The 26766-nt window shown below is 48.1% G+C and overlaps 3 protein-coding genes across 4 annotated transcripts in view; 1 reads left to right on the forward strand and 2 right to left on the reverse strand.

Annotated features, from left to right (window-relative positions):
- Positions 1 to 3276: 3276 nt before the first annotated feature.
- On the reverse strand, positions 3277 to 6083 carry Atpsyndelta (ATP synthase, delta subunit). Of its 2 annotated transcripts, none has more exons than XM_077693609.1 (4): positions 5865 to 6083; positions 5493 to 5650; positions 5311 to 5395; positions 3277 to 3483 (listed from the first exon to the last, which is right to left on the reverse strand). In XM_077693609.1, the coding sequence occupies exons 1-4, from the start codon at positions 5997 to 5999 to the stop codon at positions 3361 to 3363; spliced, it is 501 nt and encodes a 166-aa protein (XP_077549735.1). In that variant the 5' UTR covers positions 6000 to 6083; the 3' UTR covers positions 3277 to 3360. The 2 variants fall into 2 exon arrangements, with proteins under 2 accessions (XP_077549735.1, XP_077549734.1); XM_077693608.1 differs by having other exon boundaries at positions 5311 to 5399; positions 5497 to 5650; positions 5865 to 6081.
- A 3311-nt stretch (positions 6084 to 9394) lies between these two features.
- LOC144162892 (U3 small nucleolar RNA-associated protein 15 homolog) lies at positions 9395 to 11110 on the reverse strand. Its single transcript, XM_077693607.1, has one exon. It carries the CDS (start codon positions 11076 to 11078, stop codon positions 9540 to 9542), a length of 1539 nt encoding a protein of 512 aa, XP_077549733.1. The 5' UTR covers positions 11079 to 11110; the 3' UTR covers positions 9395 to 9539.
- A 2831-nt stretch (positions 11111 to 13941) lies between these two features.
- LOC144162894 (uncharacterized) overlaps positions 13942 to 26766 on the forward strand; it is a 49969-nt gene continuing 37144 nt past the window's right edge. The window contains exon 1 of the mRNA XM_077693611.1: positions 13942 to 14179. Within this exon, the coding sequence (XP_077549737.1) occupies positions 14104 to 14179 (76 nt within the window). The 5' untranslated portion in view covers positions 13942 to 14103. The remainder of the gene's footprint in view (positions 14180 to 26766) is intronic.

A 26766-nucleotide genomic window follows, 5' to 3' on the forward strand; every position in this document is an offset into this window, starting at 1 on the left:
TGTCAGTCACGTGCCCTGTGCTACAGGTTAGAAAAGGTGTGCACTTTTCATATGCAGTTTGGGAAGGAGTAAAGCATCTGAAGGCGCAAGTCGTGTTCACACATTGTGGCTGAAATGGCTGGGGTTCTGTTGTCCCTTTCATTGCCGAGTTCTTTTTTAAGGCTGGTCCACACTTAGTTGGTTTTCATGTTTGCTCGGTGGAAATTCCATGCTAGTAATGCACTACGATGCATGCAGGACATGTAAGCTCTTTATTCAGGACTACGTTATCCAACAAAAGAGTTGCACAGCATACAAATTGCCGTCTATCTAATTGCAAGATAATTAACTGCTACTGAGGGTATCCGGGTGTTTGGAACACTATTCATTATGGTATTCTTCAAAACAGTGTACCACACAAAGCAGAAGTTGGTAGCGGAAATGCAGATAGCGAGGCTCCCTTGGCTGCTTTGGTCGCACAAAGCAACGTCTGTGGGACCTGTGTTTATACGAGTAGCTGTTTACAAATTCTGTAGCAAATTCCGTCACAGGCGTGTCTGCTACTTTTGCACTTTCAATAATGCCCCGTATACATTATGTTAAAAGCCGTGGAGCTGCATTTCGCCTAGCCTTGACAAAGGTTCTCTATATGTCGTGGTCTAAAACGTTCATGCCATCAACCGCGAGCTCTGTTAGTAACTTCACTGTGCCTTCATGATCAAGGTCCTGGATTATGCCAGTGCTACACAATATTATTTCGAAGGCCTTCGAGTCGGCATTGACTTAAATGACAATTTTCAGCTGCTACACAAAGTTTTTCAAAGGCATTTGGTTAAAATGGCATTTGAGTCGCGACAACTGACATTTGAGACGCTCAAAGGCCTTTAAAACACTAACGGTCGTACCCTCGGGCTTAAATTCTGCATGCCGTAATAACAAAAACAATTCTTTAGGTGTAAAACGTGGTGTTTAAAGTGCACTATCTTCATAACTTTTCATGTGTTTTCATTCTCTGTTGCTCGCTATATGATTACTCTCAACACCGGTGGTGTGGAAAAAGACAAAAAGAAACTGGGCACCTTTTGTGCACGCTTGTAGATCGTTGTCAATTTGATCACTAATAATTGCTTTTTTTTTCCCATTTTAACTCTGAAATTAAATTTTCACCAAGAACGAAACATGGCAGCAGTGGCGACACCAAAACGTGGCGGGTAAATGTGGAAACTTTCAACTGCCTTTGAGAATGGTCGTGTAGATCGACAGAACTTCTTCCAGTTCGAATGGCATTTGAAATTTCGAAGGGCGTTCGACTGAAATGTCCTTCCAAATGCTCGTGTAGGACAGGTATTGGGGAGCGCTGCTAATTGTACCCTTCGGTGTGGTTGCGAGTTCTGGCTTTCGAAACTAATTTGTGGGGTCTCTGCAAATGAAGGTGCAGTGAATGGTGGCTGTCAGCGGCAGAATTTCGGATGCTTCAAATGTCAGTGACAAAAAGTCCGCGGGTAATGAGCGACCATACAGCACAAGATTATAGATGGTATTCGTTGAAAAGTTTAGCGGTCAATTTCTTCGCTTGGCAACACTGGAAACGGCCACAGACGTGGCCAATGCGCCACGGACATAGGCAAGTGCCGCCATCCCGCGGAGCCCGACGTAACGAGTGACGGCGCACTCGCACGGTTGCATGGAGGAGAAGAGGGGTGCCTGGTCTGGGGCCCGTGCACACGTCACCTAGCAACAGACGCTTGGCCACAGATATGGCGGCGCACTCGCATGGTTGCCTGCATGCATTCCAAGCCATCGAATACCAGCCATACGAACAGCTTGAGTAGCAAATGAAGAAGTAGTAAGGTCTTAACTTGTTTGCATTGAACATTGTTCGACTCTGGGCAGTGCAGTCAATAATTGGTCCCGTCATCACATTCACCTTGGAGAGTTGGACATGTCCATTTCCAACACGTTCCCGAACTGACATTTTAGGGAAGCAATCCAGCTGTTTGTCAGCAGTGCAGGCGTGCATTGCCTGTTTCTGTTGAATTAAGTGCCTAATACAGGTTGAGTGGTGGGGCTCACAATAATTAAGCAGACATTAACCAGGCAGGGCCCCTGCAAGCCTCAAATTTTTCATGCACAAGCCATCGTTCTGGGCAAAAAGTTTTGTTGGGTTTATGAGTACTATCGTGAAATACGAATAACGGAGCGTGTGGCTTTCAGTACATGCTGCGCATCCTGGCGTCTGGCTGCGTATGTGCAGTGCGAACAAGTTACGAGAGTTCGTGACTAACCTCGATACGGAAAGACTGTCGAATTTCCGTCATCCGTTGAGCGCTCAGCGTAAAATTAAAAATAACGAATTATAGCTACTTGCGCAGTTTCCACTCACCACAGCAACAATGTCAGATAACGCTTGCATAAGCGGGTGCCAAACGTGGTGGAAAGACAAACCAAAACGCTCACACGCTGAACGACGATGTTTCCATATCAACGTTGGACACGGAACTCTTGTAACTTGTTCGCACTGCGCATACGCGGCCCGTCGCCAGGATGCATGGCACGTACTGAAAGCCACGCGCTCCATTGTTCGTATCTCAATTTATCACAAATATACCCTGCTAGATCCCAGGCAGTGTGGAATGGGGCAGGTGTTCATTCAATTGCTGCAGCACTGCAGTAATGTGTGCTCCAATAGACTTGCACAGTGTGCTCCTTCACTGCTTTGAAGTTTGAACAAGGTAATCCAGTGCTCTAACAACATGAAACCTGAAATTCTCGTGTGCTGAGGCGCATGATGTTTGAAAAAAAAAAAGGTCGACACCACCGAAGTACATTACTCAAACACAAAGTTGCACCGTCAAATAGATCAGTACAACCTTCTGCTATTGTTGAAACTATACTCGGTGACAACCTAAGAACGGCACCGGAAGTTGCCGCTGTGCCTTATCACCGTAGCCGGATGTTTCTCCGCACGGGACAAGTAGGGCGTTACTGGTAATATTTTGAACATGGCGTGAGCCGTTCCCGTGATTTTTGGACTTTATATGCTTATAAACGACTCCAGTGACGACAAAAACTGCGTGAGGCAAGGCAGATGACATCACGCATTCATAGCAAACCCCTTTCAAAACGCGCGCGCACTGACGTCACGGGTCCGGCGCTTCGGCGGAGTGATACACTACATGAGGTGGTGCTGTTCTTGAGTTGTAACCGAGTATAGGTCATATTATCAACATTAAGCGGCAACAATTAGTTCAGCCAGAGTGGGCTTCAATGCAGAAGTAGGAACACAGTAACACGTGGCACATCTTGAACAGTTTATTGGTATTTTGCGAGAGTCTGGCCTTCTGCTCCTACGGTGATCCAAGTGCCACAACCTGTTGTGGCTCACTCCAGGGCCTTGATCAGTGCTTCGTGTACCTCGACTTCAATCTGTGCTTCCGCTCGAGCAGTGTCGCTGGCTGCCGACTGCACCGCTTGCTGGGCCTTGGTGAGTCCGTCCCTGCAAGACTGGAGGAAAAGCAGCACAAAAGTTTGCAAAAACCCTAGCAGACATCAGCTGTGGACACGCACGGCCGACATTGCAAAAACGTCGCCTCGCAGCTAACAAATACTGCCATGGACGCTGCGAACACAACCTAATTACCGTATTTACTCGAATCTAGGCCGATGCTTATTTTTTTTTAAAAGTCTTTTACAAAAGTTGGGAGTCTGCCCAGATTCGAGGATGGGGCTTTCCTGTCCCCGCTAGACATTCAATGCCACCTCGTGGCCACACAGGCTTGCACCTTGCAGTTTCTTCTTCCAAGCTTGCAGGCTCTATTTTGTTTGTTTGAACATTGTGAACCCAGCTCTCAGCATTCCGGGCTTGCTTGCATTCGTCACCACCTGACCTCGAGAAGCTGTGGCACAACACCCACCAAGCGGTGCCACTACACCGCGGCTTTTAAAGCGGAAGGTAGTCTTGGAGGCCGACAGAACCTCAGACCTTTAAGCACAGCGCAACTTCGGAGTCAATGAGAAGAACGTGCGCGGATGGTGGAAGCAGCGGAACAAACTTTTCAACTGCGCTGCCTAAGCAAATGGCCTTCGCAGGAACGTCGACACCACAAGGTGGAGAAGGATGCCGCTGACTTCATCCAGCAACAAAGAGAGGCTGAAACAAACGCCTGCGATGATGGAGATAATGTAGGCGAAGGCGAGGGAGATCGCAAACATTCGAGGCATCGCACAGACTCAGTTCAAAGCCAGCAGGGGCTGGGTCACTTCTTTTATGAAGCGGTTCGGGTTCAGCCTGTGACGGCAGACGTCTGTGTGCCAAAATCTACCCCCTGAGTTCGTGGAGAAGCTGGTCGCAGTCCAGCACTTTGTCATCAAGAAGCGGGTGGAAAAGGAGTACTGACTGGACCAGATCGGTAACGCCAATCAGACCCCGGTGTATTTTGACATGCCTGTGGCCTACACCGTGAATGGGAAGGGCGCGAAAGAAGTGAAAGTCAAAACTGCAGGCTACGAGCAGCAGCGCACCACCATGTGTGCTGCTTCTCGTAGCCTGCACGGCCGACGGGCAAAAGCTGCCGCCATACATTATTTTTAAGAGGGAGACTCTTCCCGTGAGAATGGTTGGATGAGTGGTGCCCTTGTGGAAGATTGGGTCAAGACATTTTGGCGGCGCCGTGCCGGGGCTCTGCTGCTTAAGGAGTCGCTCCTGGTTTTCAACTTTTACCACGGCCACGTGACAAATTCCACGAGGTCCTTGCTCTCGGAGGGCTGTACAGACATTGCAGTAACAGCCAGCAGCATGATGAGCCAGCTACAACCGCTCGACGCGGCCGTCAACAAGCCATTTTGAGACAGGCTGTGGAAGCATCACAATGACTGGCTGACGCTGCAAGATCACCAACTGACACCGACCGGGCACATCAAGCGTACTTCACTCAGCCAGCTGGTGAACTGGGTCGCCATGGCATGGGACGAAATTCCAGCCGAGCTAATTGTGCAGGCCTTCCTCAATAAAGCATCTCGAACGCACTGGATGGAAGTGAGAACAGTGCGCCGCGGGAAGAGGACAGCGATGTCGACAACAAGTGAGCATTGAATGTGCTACAACAAGCTCTGTTCATGTTTTAGTCTCAGTCCAGTGCCTTATTTGATTCGGCTTGCATTCAAGGAAAGCTTTTTTTCCTTTTCTGGCCTTCTGGATTTCTAGGGTCGGCATAGAATCAGGTCGGCCGAGATTCGAGTAAACATGGTAGTGTCGTTGCCAACTGGCACATCGTCACCTCAAAAAATCAGCTTTTGGAGCTCTAAACAAACAAACAAACAAAAAAAAGCTACCTGGGGGTCTAGGCGGTCAACTGGAACGGCTGCCTCAGCCAACACTTGCACAGAAGAATCTTCGTTGATGGTGATCGTTCCGCTGCTCACTGGAAAAACGTAAACCACAAGACCGCAATAAGTCGACGCGCCGTGCAGTTTCACTACTTCACAAGTAGGTAAAAACACGTGCGAGTTGCTACTTGCCGAAGAACTTCTTGGCGTCTCCCTCCTTGGAGAACACTGTGACGACGCCCGGCTTGATCACTGCCAAAGCAGGCACGTGGTTCGGCAAGATACCGAAATTCCCGCTGTACGACGGCACGTCCACTTGCTTAACGTCCACCTTGTCGTAAAACGTCTGCAACATGGGGACGGAGAGGCAGTTAAACCGGGGCGTTTTCGGGACACCTCTTACAAGCCGGCACAAATTCAATCGCGTCACTTTAAATGCCCCATGATGCTAACAGCGGGGCCCATTGCTTGCTTATGGCTTGGTACTCCTAGCAAATGCGGTTAAAAATTTAGCCGGTTTCTTTTCGCTCACACTGCTGGTGAAATGTGGCTCGACTCACCTCTGCCGGTGACGCGAATGTTAGGGGCATTTGGCCGTCGGCATAGGTTCGTGACTGCACTGCCTGTGATGCCAGAAGCCTTGTTTTTGGCCTAATATTGCGGCAGGCGGCTAAACTTGCCCGAAAGAGAGACATTTTTAACTTGATACACGGGCCTCGCACAAGCTCGAACCAATAACCTTGCAGCCGCAATGGTGACCCGATCGCAGTGCCCCCTGAAGTGCACAAATGACGGGGGTTGCTGAGACGACGAACTTGGAAAAAAAAAAAAAAACAACTCATAAGGCCGTTATATTTGGGTTCGATGTTTTTGACGTAGTTTAATAATATTAAATAATGTTTTTACTTTTGGCAATAGAGTAAGGAGAGTTTGGATTCTTTGGGAAGAGTCGTGGAACCAGCAACTTTCTCCCGCCAAATTGAGACGCCAAGAAACGGGTCATCAGGAACAGACCGTGGGGAACGTCATTGCGAACGCATTACCCCACAATTCTTTATTCCGCGCGTTCGCCCCTCTGGTCCTAAGACTCGTCCACGGGTCCCAAGACCCGTGTACCCCGTGGACGAGTCGATCGCCTTCACCCCCATCGTTGCGCACGATCCTACACAGCATAGAGTTAATACTACTGCTACACAGGGCTCCTGCCATGGCTCCTGTTCAAGCTTCGCTTTAGCATAAGAAAATTCTAGGCATTCACGTTTGCTTACCGGAACGGCGGCAATGACGCCACAATGCACACTGCGACCGCAGTGCGCATTGTGGCGCATGATCATGCGGGAGATTTACTTAGGTCACACAGTGTAGTCCTGCACACAATCCCTAGTTTAGATAAAATAAGCCGGCTCGATGGGAGGCCACCTTGCTCAACCCGCATCCAGCAGCACAAACGCAAGCCGCGGGCTAGTATGGGCCGTCCCGACCATCGCATCAATTAAGATTCTCTCTCTCCATGTTAATAACAGTTCCGGTTTCGCGCAACCGTGCATACATTCATACTAAACAAATATATACTAGGGACATGCCATTGCGTTTTATGCAATCTTGATCGCATGCTGTCACCCGTCTTCTGGCAGCAATGTATGCAATGGACCTTTTTCGAGTAGCGATCTGCGCATGCGCGGGCTGCCGGTCCGCCATTCTTGGCAGGCGCCTGGGGCAAAATAAACAAGCGCGCCCCTCCGTTTTCTGCGTAGGGAGCTGCTATAATCTGCACGTTTTATTTTTTCTTCTCTTTGAACTCCTCGTGGTGGGATCCTACGTGCATACAATAATGGCTTTCTAAGAAAAGGGGCGAAGTCGCTTGAGACTGACCACGCTTCCAGCACATGGGTGCCAGTGAGGGGGTTACAAAAATGAAAAAAAAAAAGGGGGGGGGGGGGGGGGCGCTTCGAACACGGAAGATGTCACGAGAACGTTCGCCTGCTACCGTGACATTCATGTGAAAGGTGGGGTGACGGGTCAGTGCGGGAGGGGCAGCAGGACCAGGATATTTTGTGCACGAGTTCTCCGAAAGCCAAACTTTCTTGGCGGTGTGCCTTACTGCCATTTTTAGTTCGCCGTGGCGGCCGCTAGAGGGACCGGTACTGGAAAAAGGTCCATTGTGATGATTAGCCGTATAAGGCGACTGGGGGAACTGGGGGAATTGCAAAATGATGGAGGAAGAAAAAACAGGAGTTGAAGAAGAGGAGAAGGCCACAATTCTTCCTAGTCCCACCTCCCCCTCTATTTAATTTTACATTCAAAACACTTTCTAGCTGCTCTACATTACGTTTGTATAGGGCTTTGTAGTTAGATCTAAGATCTTTCATTTTCAACGACTAATGATTGGCCAGTTCCCTGAGTGGGTATGTGAAATTCGCTAAAGGAACATTTTGATCACATTTGAAAGTGGTTAGGGAAGCCAGGATGCATTTTGTTAGGAAACCTGGAAGGCCCACTGCGTCAGGGTGAGGCCTAGCTCCATTCGCTTATTCGAGTGGATAAAGTGCACCTGGACACGGTTCGTACAGCCTTACGAAGAACTGCCTCTGTTCTTGACTAGCCACTTTTTAGCATCTAGAGTACCCTACGCCATTTGCTAGCTGCCTGCCCATTTCATTCGTGCATCAGACTCCGAACACTTGCGAGAGTGCATTTAATTTCGTGTCACTCTAAGGAACTCCTCTATATGTTTTTGTCAGTGCATGCGTTGAGTGCTGCAATGATTGTGGTAGCCGATTTCCCAGTGCTTTTCTCGTGTAGCTTCGCATTGTAAATATTTTCCCCTGTTCGGCTCGTTCTTGCACATGCTGTTAATGTATGTATACTTTGATTCGCAGCAAGATCCTACTAATCAACACAGCAATCAACTGCAAGGTCAAAACTCAGGCCAGGGAGAGCAGCAGAGGCTGTGGTCTAGGTCCCCTCTCCAGGCCACAGAGCAGGTCTCAGTGTGGCAGCAACACTAATTACCAGAAAAGGTTACAAGGGAGCAACAACTAAGCGGGGAATGCGGAAGCATTGCTGCCCAATTCACCAACATGTCTTCACACGATAATCACCACCCTTTCCCCTTTGCGTCGTTTTTTCTCTCCACAACTTTGACTAAGAATCTCGGGCAATCGCCCTGCTTAGCCCTATATCTATGATACACGTTATGTAGCCGTGATGCTGGGCCTTGCAGCGTGCCAAGCAACGCCCGCATTAGGTCTCCTCAAGTGACCAGTCCTGATAGTCCACGGGAAGTCTGTGAATACACAGGAAAATCGATTGATTGTATTTAATGCGCCGACACAACGTAGGCGATGACGCGTGCCGTAGTGGCGGGCTCCGGATTAATTTTGACCACCTGGGGATCTTTATCGTACGCCGAAATCTCGTATGCATGGGTGTTTTTGCTGCTCGACTCACTCTAAATACACAGGAAAATGAAGTGCTGGATTGTGTCCTGCGCAGCCTGTGGATGGCCAGGGACTGATACACGGGGAGGACCAATGCAAGTCTTGCTGCGGGTACCATCCGACATCAGAGCTCAAAGCATAATGTTATTATACCTAAGTATGGCCATACTTAGTATGTAGGCCATACCTGAGTATGGCCTACAATGCACTTCAGTACACATCCTGTGGTTCCGGTTGTGTATGAGCTTTTTCTACTATTGTTTTTAAGTGCATGTAGCCACTGAAAGATACGGCCCATAATGTATACAGTAAAAATAATTGCATCTGTACATCCTCTATGTCCTCCATGTTCACTCCCAGAGATTTTAACTTAATTTGTCTGAACTGCTGTAGGCATTGTATATCGATGTATTTATGAGTGAAGGGGCCAGCAATTCTGTCACGCTACAATAAAAAAAAAAAGCAAGTTTCAATTACTGTAGCCGTTGCACTGGCCACAGAAGGTATAACTGAAACATTCACACTCAGTGTAAATGCTACATTCGATAATCCTATCTAATAGAAAGCCTCCATTAGGCAGAGCTCCAAGGCCTTGTATATTACAACACAATAAATATTAGTAATCATGACCATAAATCTTAAAAAGCGTGGGGAACAGTTGTGCTGTGCCTTTGCTTCAGCACTTTTGAATGACACGAAATCAAAGAGATAAACAATTTACGGCTCTGCATTAGATTTTCTTTTTTACACACATGGAGGTGACATTCCAAACAATACAAGCAGCGTAGCTGGGCTTCACAATGTAAGCGGCTTCACATCTGCCACTGTTTCCTTGTGTATGTTGCCACTGGAGTTGGCCAGAAGCATTTCTATCGTCCCTTTCAGCTCCATCATTTCACGCATGTGCGTCGCTTCTTGTTGCATGACCCTTTGCAAGATCTGGAATCTCCGATACGTCTCGCTACATGTTGTGACGTCGGGGTAGTACACTTCCACCATCAGCAAGGCGACATCTAGCAAGATCCTTGCAAAACGCGGGTCCGTCAGGTTCTTGGTGACGAAGTGCATCAGATCGTCGAGATCCTTTCCCGACCTGCCCGCCAGCGCCGACTTGAGCGCCCGCCTTCTGATCAGCTCCTGCATCACGGCGACGGCGATCTGCGGCTCCCTCGTGAACTTGGCGTCTCGCAACGCGCAACTGAGCGCTTTGGACACCTCGAATTTCCTCAGGTAGGTGTTGTACTTGGCCATGCTCTGCATCGTTCTACCGGGAACGACGGCGTCCCCTTCGCGAGGAACGAAGCCGGGGTCGCTGTGTGCCGCCTGGAAATAAGAGGACGCCCGTTGGCGCTTCGGCGCGGCTTCCTTCGCCGTTTCGCTCTTGCGTCTCTGCACCGATATGAGACCCGACGTCATGCCGACCACCAGCACCTTATCCACGGGCGACACGTCCAGGGAAAGGATGGGGGAGGGGAAGTCGAGCGTGTGGACGACCTGGTAAGTGGCCACGTCGAACACCTTGACGTGGCGGTCGAGCGAGCCCGACAGCAAGCGCTGACCATCGCTGGCGAGCTTGAGGCAGGTGACTGTCTTGTGGTGCTGCGTAACCTGCGCCAGTATGCGGCCGGCGACCACGTCCCACACCCTGATGTGGGGACCGCCCGCCGTGAGAAAGACGCCGCCCGTGGGGAACATGAGCACGGATTCTACGGGCGCGCCGTGGTTGACGGTAACGACCGGGTCGGCGGTCCGCAGGTCGAACACCTTGGCATGGTGGTCGTACGACCCGGAGAGGACTATGTCCGGGTTCGCTTTGCACACTGAGCCCGAACGCACGTAGTCGTCGTGAGCGTCGATGGACAGTACCTTGGCCTGGCCGGGGATGTCCCACAGGGCCACGGTCGAGTCGTCGGAGAAGCTGAGCAGCTGCGTGCCGCCGCGGGCGAACGCGACGCGCTGCGTGGGGCCTCGGTGCCCCGCGAACTGTCTCAGCAAAGAGCGCGTCTTCACGTCGAAGAGCTTCACCGCGCCGTCCTCACCTCCGGCGGCGATGAGCTTGCCATCGCCGCGAAATATGCCGCCGCACGCTGCTTTGGAAAACTTGGAGAACCGAGCGGTGATCTCACGGCTGACGGGGTTGAAAACTTGCACCCTCGACGAGCACGTGATGGCGAAGGAGTGCGGCTCCTCAGGCGAGATGTCGACGTTGTTGATGGCTGCAATGTCCTTAATGGTAACAGGCACGGTGAGTCGCTTCCAGTAAACATTGTCTTTGGTTACTTTGACGCCTGCACGTGGATACGAAAACACACGCACGCTTTTGAAGTCCGCCATCTTGAGCTCTCCAATGCGGGTGTCGATCTCGATCGGCGTTCTGTAGATCGCTGCAGTCAGTGCCCGCCTGGCAGTTTTAATATTTTTGAAAGCTTGGAGTTGCATATTTCGCGAAAGTTACGCTGATGTTAGCATATAAAGAAACGTTATAATAAAGTCTTAGTGCCTTTTTTTAGTTGGCAATATTGCCGCTGGGAGCACTGCATACTTTTGTATTTACATTTACTACAGTGTACTACATTTACTTTACATTTACTCGATTTGGCTGCACTTTGTGCACTAGTTCACAAAAGTGTCGTGCAAGTGCAGCGCCAGTTCTTTCAGTGCGAGTGCAGCCGTACACTAGCGCTTTCCGTGTAGCGGCCGAATAGAGGGCAAAAGTGCACAAACGTCGTCTGCTGCGGCCGGTCCATGTTCGCGCGCTCGCGTTGCTTTCTCTCTTTTTTTTTTTTTTTTTCGGAATGGCGTCACCCTGCACTCACTTTGTGTTTCGTGCACAAATGCCTATCTTGTTGCTCGTGACGACCATTCTCGTCTAAAACGGGAAACGTTGTCGTTTCTACTCCGTTTACTGACACAAGTAAAATGCTGGAGCCGTCTGCTTCGATGCGCACCAAAAAACACGCCAAAGCACGCTGCACCTTGCACCAGACGAGAACTCGCACAGATTACATTTACTATACGCAAGCGGAGTAATCACACGAGTGAGAATTTATAACAGTGAAGGGAGAAAAAAGGGGGGCGGAAGCGACAACCAACGCCCCGATTAAAAAAAAAGCCACTAATCATAATCATAATCATCATTTAATATATTTTTTTTGTAATTTACGAAGCTAAAGAGCAAACGTGCCAATCCTTTAACATTTTATACATTTATATACAACATTAGGCATCATTTATTTTAGCAGCGTCAGCAATGCTTGTTGTGTTTTTAGCGCTATTTATCAAAATAAAAACAAATTACTTAAAAATTGTTAGGTCCGCGGCGGCCGCTTTTCTGATGGAGGCGAAAAGCAGAAACGCCCGTGTGTACGAGATTTCGGCGCACGTTAAAGATCCCCAGGTGGTCAAAATTAATCCGGAGCCTTCCACTACGGCGCGCCTCATCGCCTGCGTTGCGTCGGCGTGTTAAACCCTACAATCAATCAATCAATCAAAAATTGTTAGGTGTCTTTGATTTGACTGCACTCGCTGCACTTATTCAGGTAATGCAGCACTCGCCTCTTCGATTTTCGAGTTCAACGCGCGGCGCTTGCACTTTTCTCTTCGACCGATGGTGCAGGGAGTGCAGGATGAGTTCACGGCTTTCCCTGCACCTCCCAGGGAGGAGGTGCAGAAGCAGACGACAAAAGTGCAGGATTTTGCACTGGCGGTGGCTGCGCTGAAATGACTGAACCCATTCTGAACTCATGCAGAAAGTGCAGGCCAAATCGAAGATACCTGTTATAGCCCAGTCATATACAACTTCGGTCAAAGAACATGTTGATTTGAAATCAAAAGCAAAGGATTATAAAGTAACGAACCGACTAAACAAATCGGCAGAATTTGGAATTTTATTGCTATCAATGCCGATCAACACTGGAATACGACGTGCTATCGGGGTGATTGGGCAGGCAGCGTAAATATGAGAGGCTTGGCTTTGACGTTTTAGTTGCGCCCGGCCTCTTATCGCCTAAACGTGAAATCAAACATAAGTCGACATCCGTCGGTTGCGGTAGGTGGCAGTAAACAGGTTTAGGTTGAGCGGTTTTTCAGTAATGGGGATAAAACTACAGCGCGACTGAGACTCTTCGTTATCTCAGTCGCGCCCTAATTTAATCACCAAGGGCATGGCGGCTAGGGCGTACGAGCAGTTTGAGGTTTCACCGAATAAATGTTTCATACTAAGATGGTTTTTGTGGGTATCATGTGCTCTACCATATAACGGGATGTTTTGGCTCTTTAATTTTTGATGGTTTTTTTTAGTACAGTGCCTTCCGCTAAATCTTTGGAGTGCTTTGTGTCAACAGCTGTAGCAGGCGACGTGGATACAAGGGACCGCACTAGGGGAGACACATTTTGTAAACATATGACAAATATTTTCAGCAAAGAGTGTCACACTAATAACACCACGAAAGGACATTTTGATGTCCCATCCACTACGAGCAGGGTCATCAGCTTTTCTTAATACAGGCTGACGAAGTCGAAAGTAATTTCGGGTTCGTAATTTGATTGGGGGGCGTGGGCTGTCTAAAATATTTAAAGTAAAACATTAGTGCCCAAAGAACATTAGTAATTGCAATACCTGGCGTGCGCTGATAAAAGAGAATAGAGATGCTTCTGCAGCTTTGAGCTGGATATTTGTTGGTTAGTTCCTGTGTCGATCATACATTCATTGGTTATATTTATACAGATTGACATCCAAAGTTCGCACATTACTTCATGTCGTAGCAGGCAAAGCTCAGCTGCTGCTTAGAATGGTCGACTTCGAAATACTTCGAAAATTAAAGGAGAGTCACGCGAGGCAATTCTCATCCTGATTTTTTTTCATTCTGTAGCATGAAAGATGTGAGTAGCAGCAATTCGGGAAACAAATTGCGCTGCTCTAATCTTTTTTTGTATTTATTTAAAAATTTCTTTTTTACACAAACGTCTCAAAACCATAGCAAAGAATCAAATGATGTTTCGAGGAAGGCGCCATCATCGAATAAGTTGCCCGAAGTTCCGAGAACCAATAAAAGAACCGTTTTCGTGGGAGAGAGAGAAAATCGCGAGCCGACTGGACGCTCACTGCGCAAGCGCGCCGGTGCTATCGAAAACAAAACCAAAAGCCGCGAACTAAACTCTGAGAAGTTGGCAACCTGCGCGGATACTAAACTGCGCCCTCGCGGGAGGCGGCTTCAGTCGCGACTCGCTAAACAACATGGCAACGAGGTGATACAAGACGGCCGCAGGTATCGCCACAACGGGCACGACTTTAGACGCCGCATCGTCAGGAAAGCGAAATGCTATCGGTCCGAACTTTGCTCCAACCATCGGCACCGCTATGGCTCGCGTTTCGGTGTCCAAACTGTCAGCAGGATTACTTCTCCTTTGCTTCTCAACTTGGACGAACGCGCTCGGTGAGTGGCTTTCGGCCCATTTAACTTCTCTGTTTTCCTTCACGCGTGGGAAGCAGCTGACCTCCGCCGGCGTCGCGTTGACGGCAGTGCCTCGGGGTCGTGTGCGTCTGGACTGATGCTATGTTAAGGACGTTGATATAACGCTGTCAACATGTCTTATTTACTTTTTTCACCGGGGTTTCCGGCCGGACGAAGTTCGCGAAGGAGGAAAACACGTTTGCTGCTGATCGCAGGAAGCCCTTGGGCTGTCAGCTGTGCGGGTTTTATTTACGGTCGTCGGCGGCGCCGGGTAGCACTGGAGATCAGGTTAGATGATCGTCGTTTTCGCTACACGGAGAGAGGAGCCAAATTAGTTATTTCATTGCCGGAATCTCATAATTCATCGTCACTACGATTACTCGTTGCGGCTAGCTATCGAAAGTAGGAATTGGAGTCTATGGATGATGAAGATGTTCGATTACTCGTTGCGACTAGCAATCGAAAGTAGAAATTGGAGTCTAGATGTGAAGATGTTTGATTACTCGTTGGGACTAGCTACCGCTATGGATGATGATGTTTTTTTTTGTATGTACACTCCCCGTTTCCTTCTTTTCCTCCCAAGAGGAAAACGAATACACAAGATGGTAATTTATAGATTCTTGGACGTCAAAATTAACATGAGAATATTGATGCTTATTCGCGATGTAAGGCCATTACATCTGACATGGCGTCAAATACGAAGCTGTACATTGTTAATAGTTAATTCCCTCATTGATCCCGGCTGGGTTACTTGCCTGACGCAGTCTTTTTACTCTACCCACACCGTTTTGTTGTCTCAGTAACGTTGTTTTTGTTAATGCTTTTTGTCCCATCAAAGCGCAGTTGCCGTCGTATAAAGCGGAGGGTTTGTTTTCCCAACCGGTGCGGCCAACTCGAAGGCGGCAAGGGCAGTGATTGTTTCTCTTCCGTTGTTTTGGACCTCGCTTACGCGGCCCGTCGGCAGTGTCCCTTAGCAACCGTCGCGCCGTCAACAAGTACGGCCAGTATTGGGTTCGGCTGTTTGGACGTGTCGATCGCTTTTGCGTTGTTGCCTTTCCCACCAATTCGTGTCGTCGTGCACGTAAAAGTTAGCGGGAAAAACGTGGAGGGGACCGCACCCGCGACCTTACCCAGTTCAGCGACACGGTCGGCTGCATTCTCCGCCACTTTCGCGGGTATTTATGCGACTACAGTTAAATCCGGATATAACGAAGTTGACGAAAATTCGCAAGGTTTCGTTACATGCAGATTTCGAGATAAGGCGCGCGTGACTGAAGCAGAAACGAAACCAAAATGCTAGACGTCAGTGACGGTGAACTCACCCTTCATTAATTTGTTTCTCAGTGGATGATGACGTGATTTGCGCCTGCCGCTTTCCCACGAGCTTAGTCACTTGAACACGGCACACCAAAGAAACAACGTCACTCAGCCCCGTATTCGCTAGCAATTTTGCCTTTAAACACTTTTTGGTGCCGTAACGCGTTAAGTACCAAACTTTCGCTGAAAGGGCGCGTGAAATTGACGCTCTTTTCCGCACACAAAATTGGTGAAAGGGTGCTAGCTTGTATACTTGCTAGCTTGAAAGGGTGCTAGCTTGTAGACGGTACTTAAAATTGCGAGCTTGTCTTGGAAAGACAAAACTTTTCGTTTTCTAGCAACAGAACTCACCATTGACGATACAGATAGCAGTGGAGACGCGCGACTACACGCCGAAAGGCAGGTCTATGGCACTAACCGACACCATAATCACACGTTGAAACACACGGTAGTTCGCGGTGCGGACGAAATTCACTTAACTAAAGCATTTATCCACACGATTTTTCAGAAAACCTGCAAAAAAGAAAGGCTCATCAGCGTAGAGAATTCGTTACATCAAGGTTAACCGCAGCAACGCCTTCGTTACACAGGGGTCGCTAACACACGGGTTTCAATGGGGCTGGCAATGGGGAATTGAAAAAAAAAAAGCTTTGTTAAATCCAGGAATTCGTTGCATAGAGGTTCGTTGCATTCAGGTTTAACTGTATATATATCGCGCCGACAACTGAGGGTGAAGGGGTCTGCAACCCGCGTGCCGTGACTCAAGTGTCTTGAGCTCGTCAAGAGCAGTCGAGTGGCGGGAAACCGCCTTATGCGTCCTTCGGTACCAAGGCTGTTTGAACCGAGGCCCTCGTAATTAATGCATGCAGCTTAATATAATCTGGAACGAAGGAATCGTTGAGTGATCCCAGAAAGGAAAGCCAGCAGTATGGCACGCGTGCCAGCTCCTATCACGTCCCATCTCTGCGGAGTGTGCTCCACCATTAGAAATGAGCCAATATATATCTTCCGAAAATGGCTAACTACAAAATCACTATTTTTTTTTTTCAGAATTGGGGGCACTCATACAGGCGAGAAATGTCTAATTAATAAAGACTAGCGCCACCGGAATTTTGAATGATTGTAGTCTGATCATGACGCATTTGGCTTTTTGCAAGTGAACCTAACTTCGCCGTGCTGTCTGGGGCTCAGCAGAAGTCTTCGGGTGCACGCTCTTTGACGGGGGAAGCCATGCTCCCCCATCTCTAAAAGAGGGGGAGACATCGCTCCCCCTGCACCCCCTGTTCCGACGTTCCTGCCAATCGGCTCAGCTAACCGCTACCGCTCAGTTTTGGCCTGTGCGTAATAAAAGAACCATGCAACACTTTCTTCAACTTTCTTTTTTTTTGAAATCTTAAATGCTTGCAGAACGTAGTCACCCAACACACCCAGTACTTAGATTAGGGGGTCGCCAAGTACCTCAGCCAAAAATTACTGCCCTATGCCCATCGGATAACTTGTAAACTCGCTCAAAAAAATTTTCTTTCTTTCTTTCCCGGTCTTGACGTTCTTCGACGGCTCGAATTACGTCACTAAGGCATGTAGCGGCTGTTGGCCGGTTTTCCTCCAGTTGCAGCAAATAACGCTTTTCGATAGAAACTTTAAAAGAAAAGCCACAAGAACAAAGCAGAAATGGAAGCGTATCTGGTGCGACAAGCTAATCACGCAGTGCCCCTACGTGCCGGCGATAACTATAGCTCTTGCGGTGACTCCGGACGCGAAGGGAAGAGTGAAAGCGCTTGTCGAAGTGTTGCAGGGTCCCTTTAATGGTCGAAATCGGGGCTTCACGCGCCGAAGCTGCTGCGCCTGCAGCCTTTGGGGATTGATTTATACCATCTTGAACCAAGAGCCAAATTCAGGCTACTGCGCAACAAAATAAAGTGACTGCTGTGACCCACAGGGTATACCGTTTGTATTACGCTAAAGTCTTTTGCAAGAACAAAGAATCTTCTAAGAAGATCTGGCTAGCGATATACGAAATATTTGGGTGGCATCGTATCTCTGTAAGTGATCAGATTCTTTTTGTTTTCGATATGCTAATCAGGTTTAGCGTCATCTTCAACTAATTCTAAGTTACGGATTTCGGCCATGTAAACCGCTGTAATCATTAAATAACGTTATCATTTCAAGTTGTGAACCATGTCTCGCCTTGTTCTTTCTCTCATGTCCACTCCCGGCCTGTCCGGCATTATTCTCATAGATAATTACATTTGTATACGACCTGAAACACAATTTCTTAGCTCTAGAACCTGTGGTGCTATGGATGTTCAACGGAACTAGAACATCGCTTCATACCTGAAGACTTAAATGTTGCTGAAATTAAGCCGCTTCATAAATACGGTCTCACATTAAAGTTGGAAACCATAGTACCATTTCAATACTGCCAGCATTCGGCAAAAATTTACACACACGTCTTATTTGGTACTTAGTTGTTTTTGTGTTAAAAACCGTATGTTATAAGAGTCACAATTTGGTTATGTTCTAAGAAAAAGAATCTCAAGTGTTAAAGAACCTTAAAGGGCAATTTTTGTGTATTATTTTATCACCGTTCTATAAAAATGAAGCATCATGTGCTCCCTTTGTGGGTGCCTCTAATGCTTTTGTAGTTAGGTCGGTTGGTTACTCCTGCAAAAATGACGAAGTATTGGTTTTCGAGGACCTTTCAATCAGCTGCTAACAAGTTGCTTTTCCAACTGTGCCCAGTATGTTCGCATATCTAGCGTAACGATCGAGGTCAAGAGTGTGTTCGAAATCAGGTATGCCACAGGGTTCCTAGTTAACTAGCTCCTCTCTTGTTCATAACACATGATGTAAATAATAACTTGATCGATGTTGGGCGTGGTTGTCGTATGTTTCAGTACGCTGACCAAGTGGTTCTTCTTTCCCCTTCACCCCCCCCCCCCCTTCAGTCTCTTTTGCGTGGACAAAACAGTATCGCCAGCGTACTCGAACACGGTAAACAACGGGCACGCTGAAATTCTCATTATCCATTCGTTATTCAGTAATGCATAATTCTGAAAGAAATAGTAATCATACATAGTGGCATGGACCATATGTCACCCTATTTTTGCATTTCTTAAAATGAAATAACGTTTTAACGAAGTAATTGAGCCGCACACTATCAGTGACAAATATGTAGAGTGGCGAAAAAAACGCCGAATGCAGCAGCTTCCGTTAAAACGTTATAGGTGGGGAGTAATTCTCAACTCATTACGAAAACGCTAAAAGAAAGAAAAAGGTGCTCCAATGCAACAACAACAACAACAGACGAGGGCCGGCCTTGCACATTATTTAGGAGGGCGTTGGGAGCGACGAGTTGGTTTCGACCGTGAGCAAAGTAATGGCGCGTCCATGTTGAATGACATTATATATTAAAGCTGTGATTGACAAAAGGACACTTTGGAGGGAAAGTCACTATGTGGATTCGTCCATTTATAGATGGTATCCGGAGTGTAGGCCGAGATTTCGTAGACGGTATAAGCAAAGATTTCTCCGTGTCAGTCAGGACAGTTAAAAAGAGAAAGGAGTAGTGGTCGTGATTCGGCAATAAGCCATTTCCTGTGTGCTGTCGCTGTTGCTGGGAAAAACACGCACTGTAGGAGCAGGCTCGTCGCATGATGGGACCGTATATGGTGGCAACCGTGTGCGCCAGCTGGTTATCCCTGGTTACCAGACCACATGGATGTGAACATGCTCGCAGCGTAGTTCTTGAAGCGTTCGAAATATTGTAGTGGTCGTTTATTTGGTGAGAAGGGGGTATTTAGTAAACGAAGAGCAAAATGTGAGTGGCGGTAATACAGTTATTCCCAGACCAAAAATTAGAAATAGCATCTTGAATGTGTTGAAGAGCTCCGAGGGTGCCGAAGAGTTCAAATTCTCCAACAAGACTGTGCACGTGATCCGCTAAATGGGGAGGGGGGGGGGGGGGGTGGCTTCGGTGCACGCCCAGGCGATGGCCGCTACGTTTTCACATGAACATGAGATTCAGTGTAAATATCTACTTCCTCTTGTATTTTATCTTCGGAAATGTTTTGACCAAAACGTTCCCTGACACTACGACTGGCACGTAGGCGGGGTTGTGGTAGTATTCCTTGAGGAGACCCGCTGCGGTGGCTCAGTGGCTAAGGCGTTGCGCTGCTAAGCCCAAGGACGCGGGTTCTATCGCGGCCGCGGTGGTCGATTTTCTGATGGAGGCGAGAAGCGAGAACGCCCGTGTGCAAATTAGAGATCGCCCGGTGGTCAGAATTAATCCGGAGCCCTCCACTACGGCGCGCCTCATCGCCCAGGTGTAGTTTCGGACCCCGCAGTCAATTAATTGCTCCTTAAGAAGGACGTTCCTGTGGATGAATGCCCCCGCAGAAAGGTTCCTGATCGAAGACGCTGTTTAGCGTGTTCCATTTTGCAACTGCTCTTATTTGCGGAGAGCATCCTGGATGTTTCTGAAAACGTAGGGTGTTCCTTCACATCAGATTTGAAGCAGAGGAAGAGAAGGTGATAATGTAGGTGATAATAATGATGGTGGTGGTGATGATGACGATGAGATCGTTTATTTTGTTATTGAAACAGGATAAACAGTCTGAGTGGCAGAGCCTGGAAGTCATAATAACCAAATAGACTAAGAAAATATATGACAAAACAAAAGCAAATACGAGAACAACTAATTCGGGCAATCGAAGTGTACATAAAGATACATGACAAATAGACGCAGTGGGGGAAGCCGGCAGTACGTCTAAATCGATTTCTCAAAGACTCTTTAGTTGGTATCTTGAATTTTTGCTAGAAATAACACGGAGTCGGTTGAACGCAGCCGGAAGATTGTAGGATCTCGTCTTACGTCTACAACCCTGTATTGCGACGGGTAAACTAGGAAGGTTTTGTTGGTCGAATATTACACGTAGGGATATACAACGGTTTAAATTAATTAGTCCATAAATGTTTTAAAATGATTGTCTCGCTCAACAAAATGTCAGAGTTCGGTAAACGTAAAGTTTTCAGCACATCACTCTTACACTCAATAATTACATCGCAACTTACGTTCGTTAACAGAGAACAGATAATTGAATCGACCCTATTTATCCAGCGCATGGCACAAAATCTATACACTGTGATCCCTTATCAAAGTATGCTATAGACCAAAGCTTGGGCTACAGTTTTATGAACAGGCAAAGAAATAAAGTATCTAATGTGTTACAAAACGCAAGAAACAGACCGAATCTCGAAAAACAAACTGCGCGCAAATTAACGGGGACAAGAACACATGAAAAAACAAAAAAACGGCGCAAATTAACGGGGACAAGAACACATGAAGGTCGACAGCACAGGCGCAGATTCGGAACGAGTTCCGTTCGTTACGTTGTTACCGGGTTCACCTGGAGCGGTCTGCGCCTGCGCACGCGTAAGGGAGAGGAGGAAGGGCGAGGAGGCGCGGACATGGCGAAGGCAGGCGCGCGGAACTAATCCCCCTACCGTGACGAATGCCCAAGTGCCCAGACGGGTCCCGGTAAACACGCTAGCTACGTACGCGACGGAACGGACGGACTGCTAAAACTCTCTATTATTCCACACATCAAAGCCTGTAATGCCCAAGCGCCCAATCGGCACGCCCCCCATGCAGTTTGTTTTTTGAGATGCATCATTACCAACGCGCCCTTTTTCAACCCTTTTAAACAGACCGAAGTTTTCGAGAAATGTACGCTAAGTGAGTGTTCTAGGGTAAGTCACTATCACGAAACATACCAAGGTTTATGATAGAAGGGGCCAGGGGCGAGCAAGTGCAAGGAGGTCAATGTCAGCCGTGCACACACAAAGGGCGATCGAGAATAACTTTGCGCAGTGGGTTACGGAAACAAATTAGGCGAGTTTTAGCGTGGTTGATAGAAAATAAGGTTTGCCGAAAACCACTCCATCGTTTCCAGGACAGCATCTTGTAATGTGGATATCGCTTTTAGGTAAGTAGGCGCCACGGATACAATCATGCGGTCATCTGGTTATTGATATAATGATATAATATAATGAGACAGTATAGCGATATAATAATTCATGCGGATGCAATAGCGGTTGAGAATTTCCAACTATTGGAGGTTTCTAGGACCAAGGTGGTAACTGGGGATTGGGAAGCTGTATGGAAAGCGCCCGTGTGCTCTGGCTAGCACTTGGCATGAGGCCTGCTGGCGCCACCGAATTTGCTGGAGATTCGATTGGTGAGGTGCGTCGTGCCACGCCATGTTGTACGTTGCGCCGTGCCACGCCATCCACACCCGACCTCCTACTCCGCCACCTGAAAACCCTGCACGCTCTGCCACGTGACCTGGTAATGATCCGATGATGATAATGATGATCGCTAATTGTATCCCTTTTGTAGCGTGGTGATGACGTGTCATATTACCAAAAAAACTAATATACCCATGTTCCATACTCTTCGTTTAATACTAGCGATTCTCTTAGGGCAGGCACAAAATACTTATTGGCACAAAGTACTTATTTATTTCTGTTACAGGTGGTAATTGTCCTAGGCAATATTCCCGTATTCCCGTCTCTGCTTTTCGTCCACCAGCATTATAATCTTCTTTTCGTTCCCTCAACAGCCTTTAAGTTAACTTCCTCTGTGCTACCCTTAAATCCCAGGGCTTCTGGAAGCCGAATATTTCCCTCATGTAGATTTATATGGATACCCTCGCACTCTAACACTATGTGCCGCATAGTTTCTGTTTCTTTTCCGCGGACCGCGCATACCCCATCATTTTGTGAATACTTCCCCACAAAGCTCTTAGTTCCCAAGCAACCTGCTCTAGCCTCAAAAAGCAAAGCACTGCTTTTGGAATTATCGTACAGATTTTCCTTCCTGACGGCCAATTTCTCAACACTGTACATCTCTAACGACGTTTTAGCTTCCCTTTTTTCTCCCCACTTATTCGCTTCTATCTGCCTTGCCTCTTTTTTTTTGGTTACCTTGGATGTCTCTGATTCTCCACTAGCCTTTCCGCATTTCATCGTTAGCCATTTAGCCATCTAGTCTTCCTTAGCCACTGCGTGTCCACGCTTTTCATGTATACAGGTACCTAAAAACTTTAGCTGTCCACCTACGTTGAGAGAGAGAGAGAGAGAGAGAGAGAGAGAGAGAGAGAGAGAGAGAGAGAGAGAGAGAGAGAGCTCTTTATTAGAGAAGAAAGCCGAGAGGTTTGCCGGAATCGTAACACCGACATGCTACCCGGCGGGGGAATGGGTAGGGGAGAGTAGAAAAGGCCCTATAGATAACCGGGCAGAAGAAAAAGAAAAGAAGTAAAAAAAAAAAGCAGGCATCATATGTTCGTGTGAACAGTTCAACGAACGTCATGTTCTCAGTAGTTTAAATCAGTTCAGTGACGCTGATCTCGTCCAGGTATTCAAACAACGCCATTAGTGGTTTGCGTTGTGCTGAAGGAGTGTGCCAGGGGCCAAGGAGCACTTGTAGGCTGATTGGTCCTGGGCGTAGGTGTTCGAGCTTCTGCTCCAAACGGCACCTTGCGAGCATGTAAGCGGGACACTCTGACAGTACGTGTTCCACGGTTTCTGGCGATCCGCAGTTATCACAGTGAGGATTCAAGGTGGCGCGAAGTCGAAACAGGTAAGTTTTCGTAAGCGCTGCATTGAGGCGTAATAGGTGGTACAAAGTTTCTAGTCGGCGCGGAAGTCGCTCTGGCAGCTTTATCCTGAGCTCGGGGTCTATGTAGTGCAAGAACGGATACTGGTGCTCTGTAAGAGACCAGAGACGGTTCCGCTCCATTAAAACAAGTGCCTTCGTCATAGCTGAGGCATCATACTTGGTGAAGAAGCCCTTCCTCATATTATGCATTTGAAGGCCCCTGCGAGCTGCTTCATCTGCCTTTTTATTACCTGGAACACCACGGTGGCCTGGAAGCCACTGAAATGTGACTTGGTGGCCAGTGTCTTTGGCCTGGTGGTGCAAGTAAGTTATTTCACGAGAGGCGTGTTCGTGAATGTTGAAGCAGTCGTTGCGCCGTAGACTATATTCACTGCTCTCAACGTCCTCTCCCGCACTTCTTCCCTCCTCCCCCGTCCCCTCCTTCTGCGTTCGATCCTTCTGTTTTTTTTATTTTATTTTTTATTTAGTACACACTGCAGTCCTGTAAGGACCAAGCAGGAGGACAGAAGGGAAAGGTACATCACCCACACGATGAATTGCACATCAATAGACCTTTCCAGAAACTGCAGCGCCGCTCCTTCCCCTGGCGGGCGCGCGCAAGGCCTCATGGGAACTGCGTGCGCACGCGGGGCGAGCGCCGACGGGGTGGTCGCGCCGCGCGCCGCGTTCGCGGCGTCCGTCAAAGGACCAAGTTTAAGTAGCGCGAAAGGATGGGCTTGCAAAGTTATGTCGCGCATCAATTAAATCATCTTTAAACCATAGAACCCAAAATAAGAAATAAACTCCGCATCCTTCTGAAGCTGCCTGTACCGCGTGGGAACCTTTTGTCGTCTGCTAGCAACGTCGTCTGCTAGCTGCTGGCAGTTGAAAAGCGTCTTCGTGCTTCTTGCTGCCCGCGGGAAAATAGAAATTCCTCAACACGAGGAAATAAAAAACAAATGTGCACTTGAGCTCCCAGAGAAAAATACAAATAACCAGCTCTTGCCTCCGGCAGCCCGCGGGGAGCTGAGGGGTAAAACGAAGAAGCTCATATCGTGTGCACACGTTATTCGTGATGCATTTCCGCGTGTGTAAAGCTACACTCGTTTACGACCTGCCTTAGCGTTTGTAGTTCACACGATACTGACGATATGGCGCCAAGGAGGCTGCAGGAGGCGGAAAAACGCGTGCTGTATGATCGGATGGGACAACAATACGCTACGAGACCGGAATGTTTCATTGCACAAGTTTCCGAAGGACAAGAAACTTAAAAAGGAATAAGTTCGCCAGATAAATCGCCAGGGTCGTGATGGCCGATTCGCTTTGTGGGAGCCGTCCGAACATCACAGGATATGTGGAGCCCATTTCAACGCGAGCAGACGCAAATGTTACATGGACCGTATGCGACCATTTTTCCACACCGGGTCTTCTCCGAGAGGTGTCCTCCGGTAAAGACAGGTACGCCTAGCATTATAACGTAAATTCCAGGCATCCGCTTCCAGGCACCCAAGACGAACTAGTGATATGCAGCACTGTCGAGATACCCCTGTCAGCTCAGAGTAATCAACGCCCGTTTTGTAATGAATTTTAGCACAAACGGCGTAACAGGGCATAAAGCAATATTTTCACTCCAGCAGGCAACGATGCGGTTTTTCCAACGACAGCGACTGCCTGCAGCCCGTTTCCTGCGGCATTGGAGTAACGGGGTTTCTGCTGCAGCGAGTTCAGCATTTCGACTATTTCTTTTCGGTCGCTCATTGTGGAATTATTATTTCCCACTTTTAAGGTGTAGTGTACTTCCTGTGAGAAAACAAAGGAGACAGCTCGTCATAGCTGACCCAGGATTCTTGATCGAATATGAGCTCCGTGAACTTGGCGTTAAATTGAACAGACCCCTCATGTTAAATGGTCGGCGTCAACTGACAGTAACGGAGGAAACACGCACACAGCAAATCGCCAACCTAAGGAGACACGTTGAGCGAGTTATTCGAGAAGTGAAGAACTGTATACCGTGGTATGTTTTCCCAAATGCGATGGCTGACAAGCCAAACCGGATACGGAAAATTTGTTGCTACCTGAGCAACTTCACACATGAACCACTTCTCAATTGATAATTAAGCAAAATGTCAACTATGCGTGTTTTGTATTAGCGCCCTCTGAACAGTTTTACCTTTTAGTCGGTATTGGTTAGTTTTTCTAACGGAGTAATTAAAAGTGTACGTGTCTTTTTTTCGACTGAAAGAAACATTTCTATTTTCATATTTACACACAGCCGAAATCATCAAAAGAGCTTAGGATTGCACAATAAGACTCGCCACCTCTTGGGCACCAGTACTTGAAACAAATGCAGACATAGTGTAGCGTGAATGGACGGGATACACACTGCAACTCCCCAAAATGCAGCAGTTTGTTGAAGAAATGCGGGCGGTGGTAAGAATGCTGAAGTTTTGAAAAAGAAGCCAGTGAAGAAAACAGCTGTCCAGGACTTGATTGATTGATTGTGGGGTTTCACAGGCGAGGAGGCGCGCCGTAGTGGAGGGCTCCGGATTAATTTTGACCACCTGGGGATCTTTAACGTGCGCCGAAATCTCGTACACACGGGTGTTTTTGGTTTTCGCCTACATCAGAAAAGCGGCCGCTGCGGCTGGGAATCAAACCCGCGACCTCGTGCTCAGCAGCGCAAAGCCTTAGCCACTGAGCCACCGCGGCGGGTCAGCTGTTCGGGACAGCAGATGTTCTGCATGCATCACACAATGTTAAACGCCGAAGCTGCACCGTCAACAAATGCTCCCTCCACAGGCGCTATCGCGCACGGCACGGTTTGGCACGGTAGAGCTACATGAAGAGCGGCCCGGGCGGCAGCGGCGGCGGCTGCTGCGGCGCTCACAGTTCCCAGGCTGCTTTGCGGCCGCTTTGGGGGCGCGCGCAACTTTCCGGAAAGGTCTATTACCATGTTTTGGTCACACGCAAAAAAAAAACAACACAAGTAACGGTGAGAGCGCTTGTTTAAACAAAAATTGTTAGACAATTAGGACCCATTCTACGCTAAAAAGTTACACAAGGCTGCGCTAAATATTTCCGCACGAAAAGAAAAAAAAATTGGCTCCAATCCACGCTGTGAAGGTGGTTGGAAAGCAAAGCTTTAAACGACACCCACAACAATTACTTGAATTCACACACGTGGCTCTACAAAGAGTAAAACGAGAGATCTGCCAGCCGTTACTCGGAATTCGCGGGGGCGGAGTCCCGAACGCAGCAGCGTCGGCCACGGCCGGGCTTGAGTGACGGACACCGCCGCTGCATGCAGCCCGGCCTTGGGCCGGCAGAAAGAAAACGGAGACAAGCGTCTTTCGAAGGGTGAGACAGCGGAGCCTAGCCATCGTGATGTGCTAGCTCGGGGCTACACAACCGCGCGACACAGCCCGAACACCCAAATAATTCGGCATGCCAGCTTAGTGATTCCCATTTATACCGATTTGAACTAGTTAGTTTAGTAAGTTCGAGAATTGTGAGAAAGCTGAGGGAACTTTTATAATCGCTATTTATCAGAAGCAGTTGCTCCTTCCGCCTTTTTTAGTACCTCTTAAAACAC

Source organism: Haemaphysalis longicornis, unplaced genomic scaffold, assembly GCF_048455015.1.
Source record: "Haemaphysalis longicornis isolate Haplotype H1 unplaced genomic scaffold, Haemaphysalis longicornis Haplotype H1 scaffold_12, whole genome shotgun sequence".
In the NCBI taxonomy this organism is placed as follows: Eukaryota; Metazoa; Arthropoda; class Arachnida; order Ixodida; family Ixodidae; genus Haemaphysalis; species Haemaphysalis longicornis.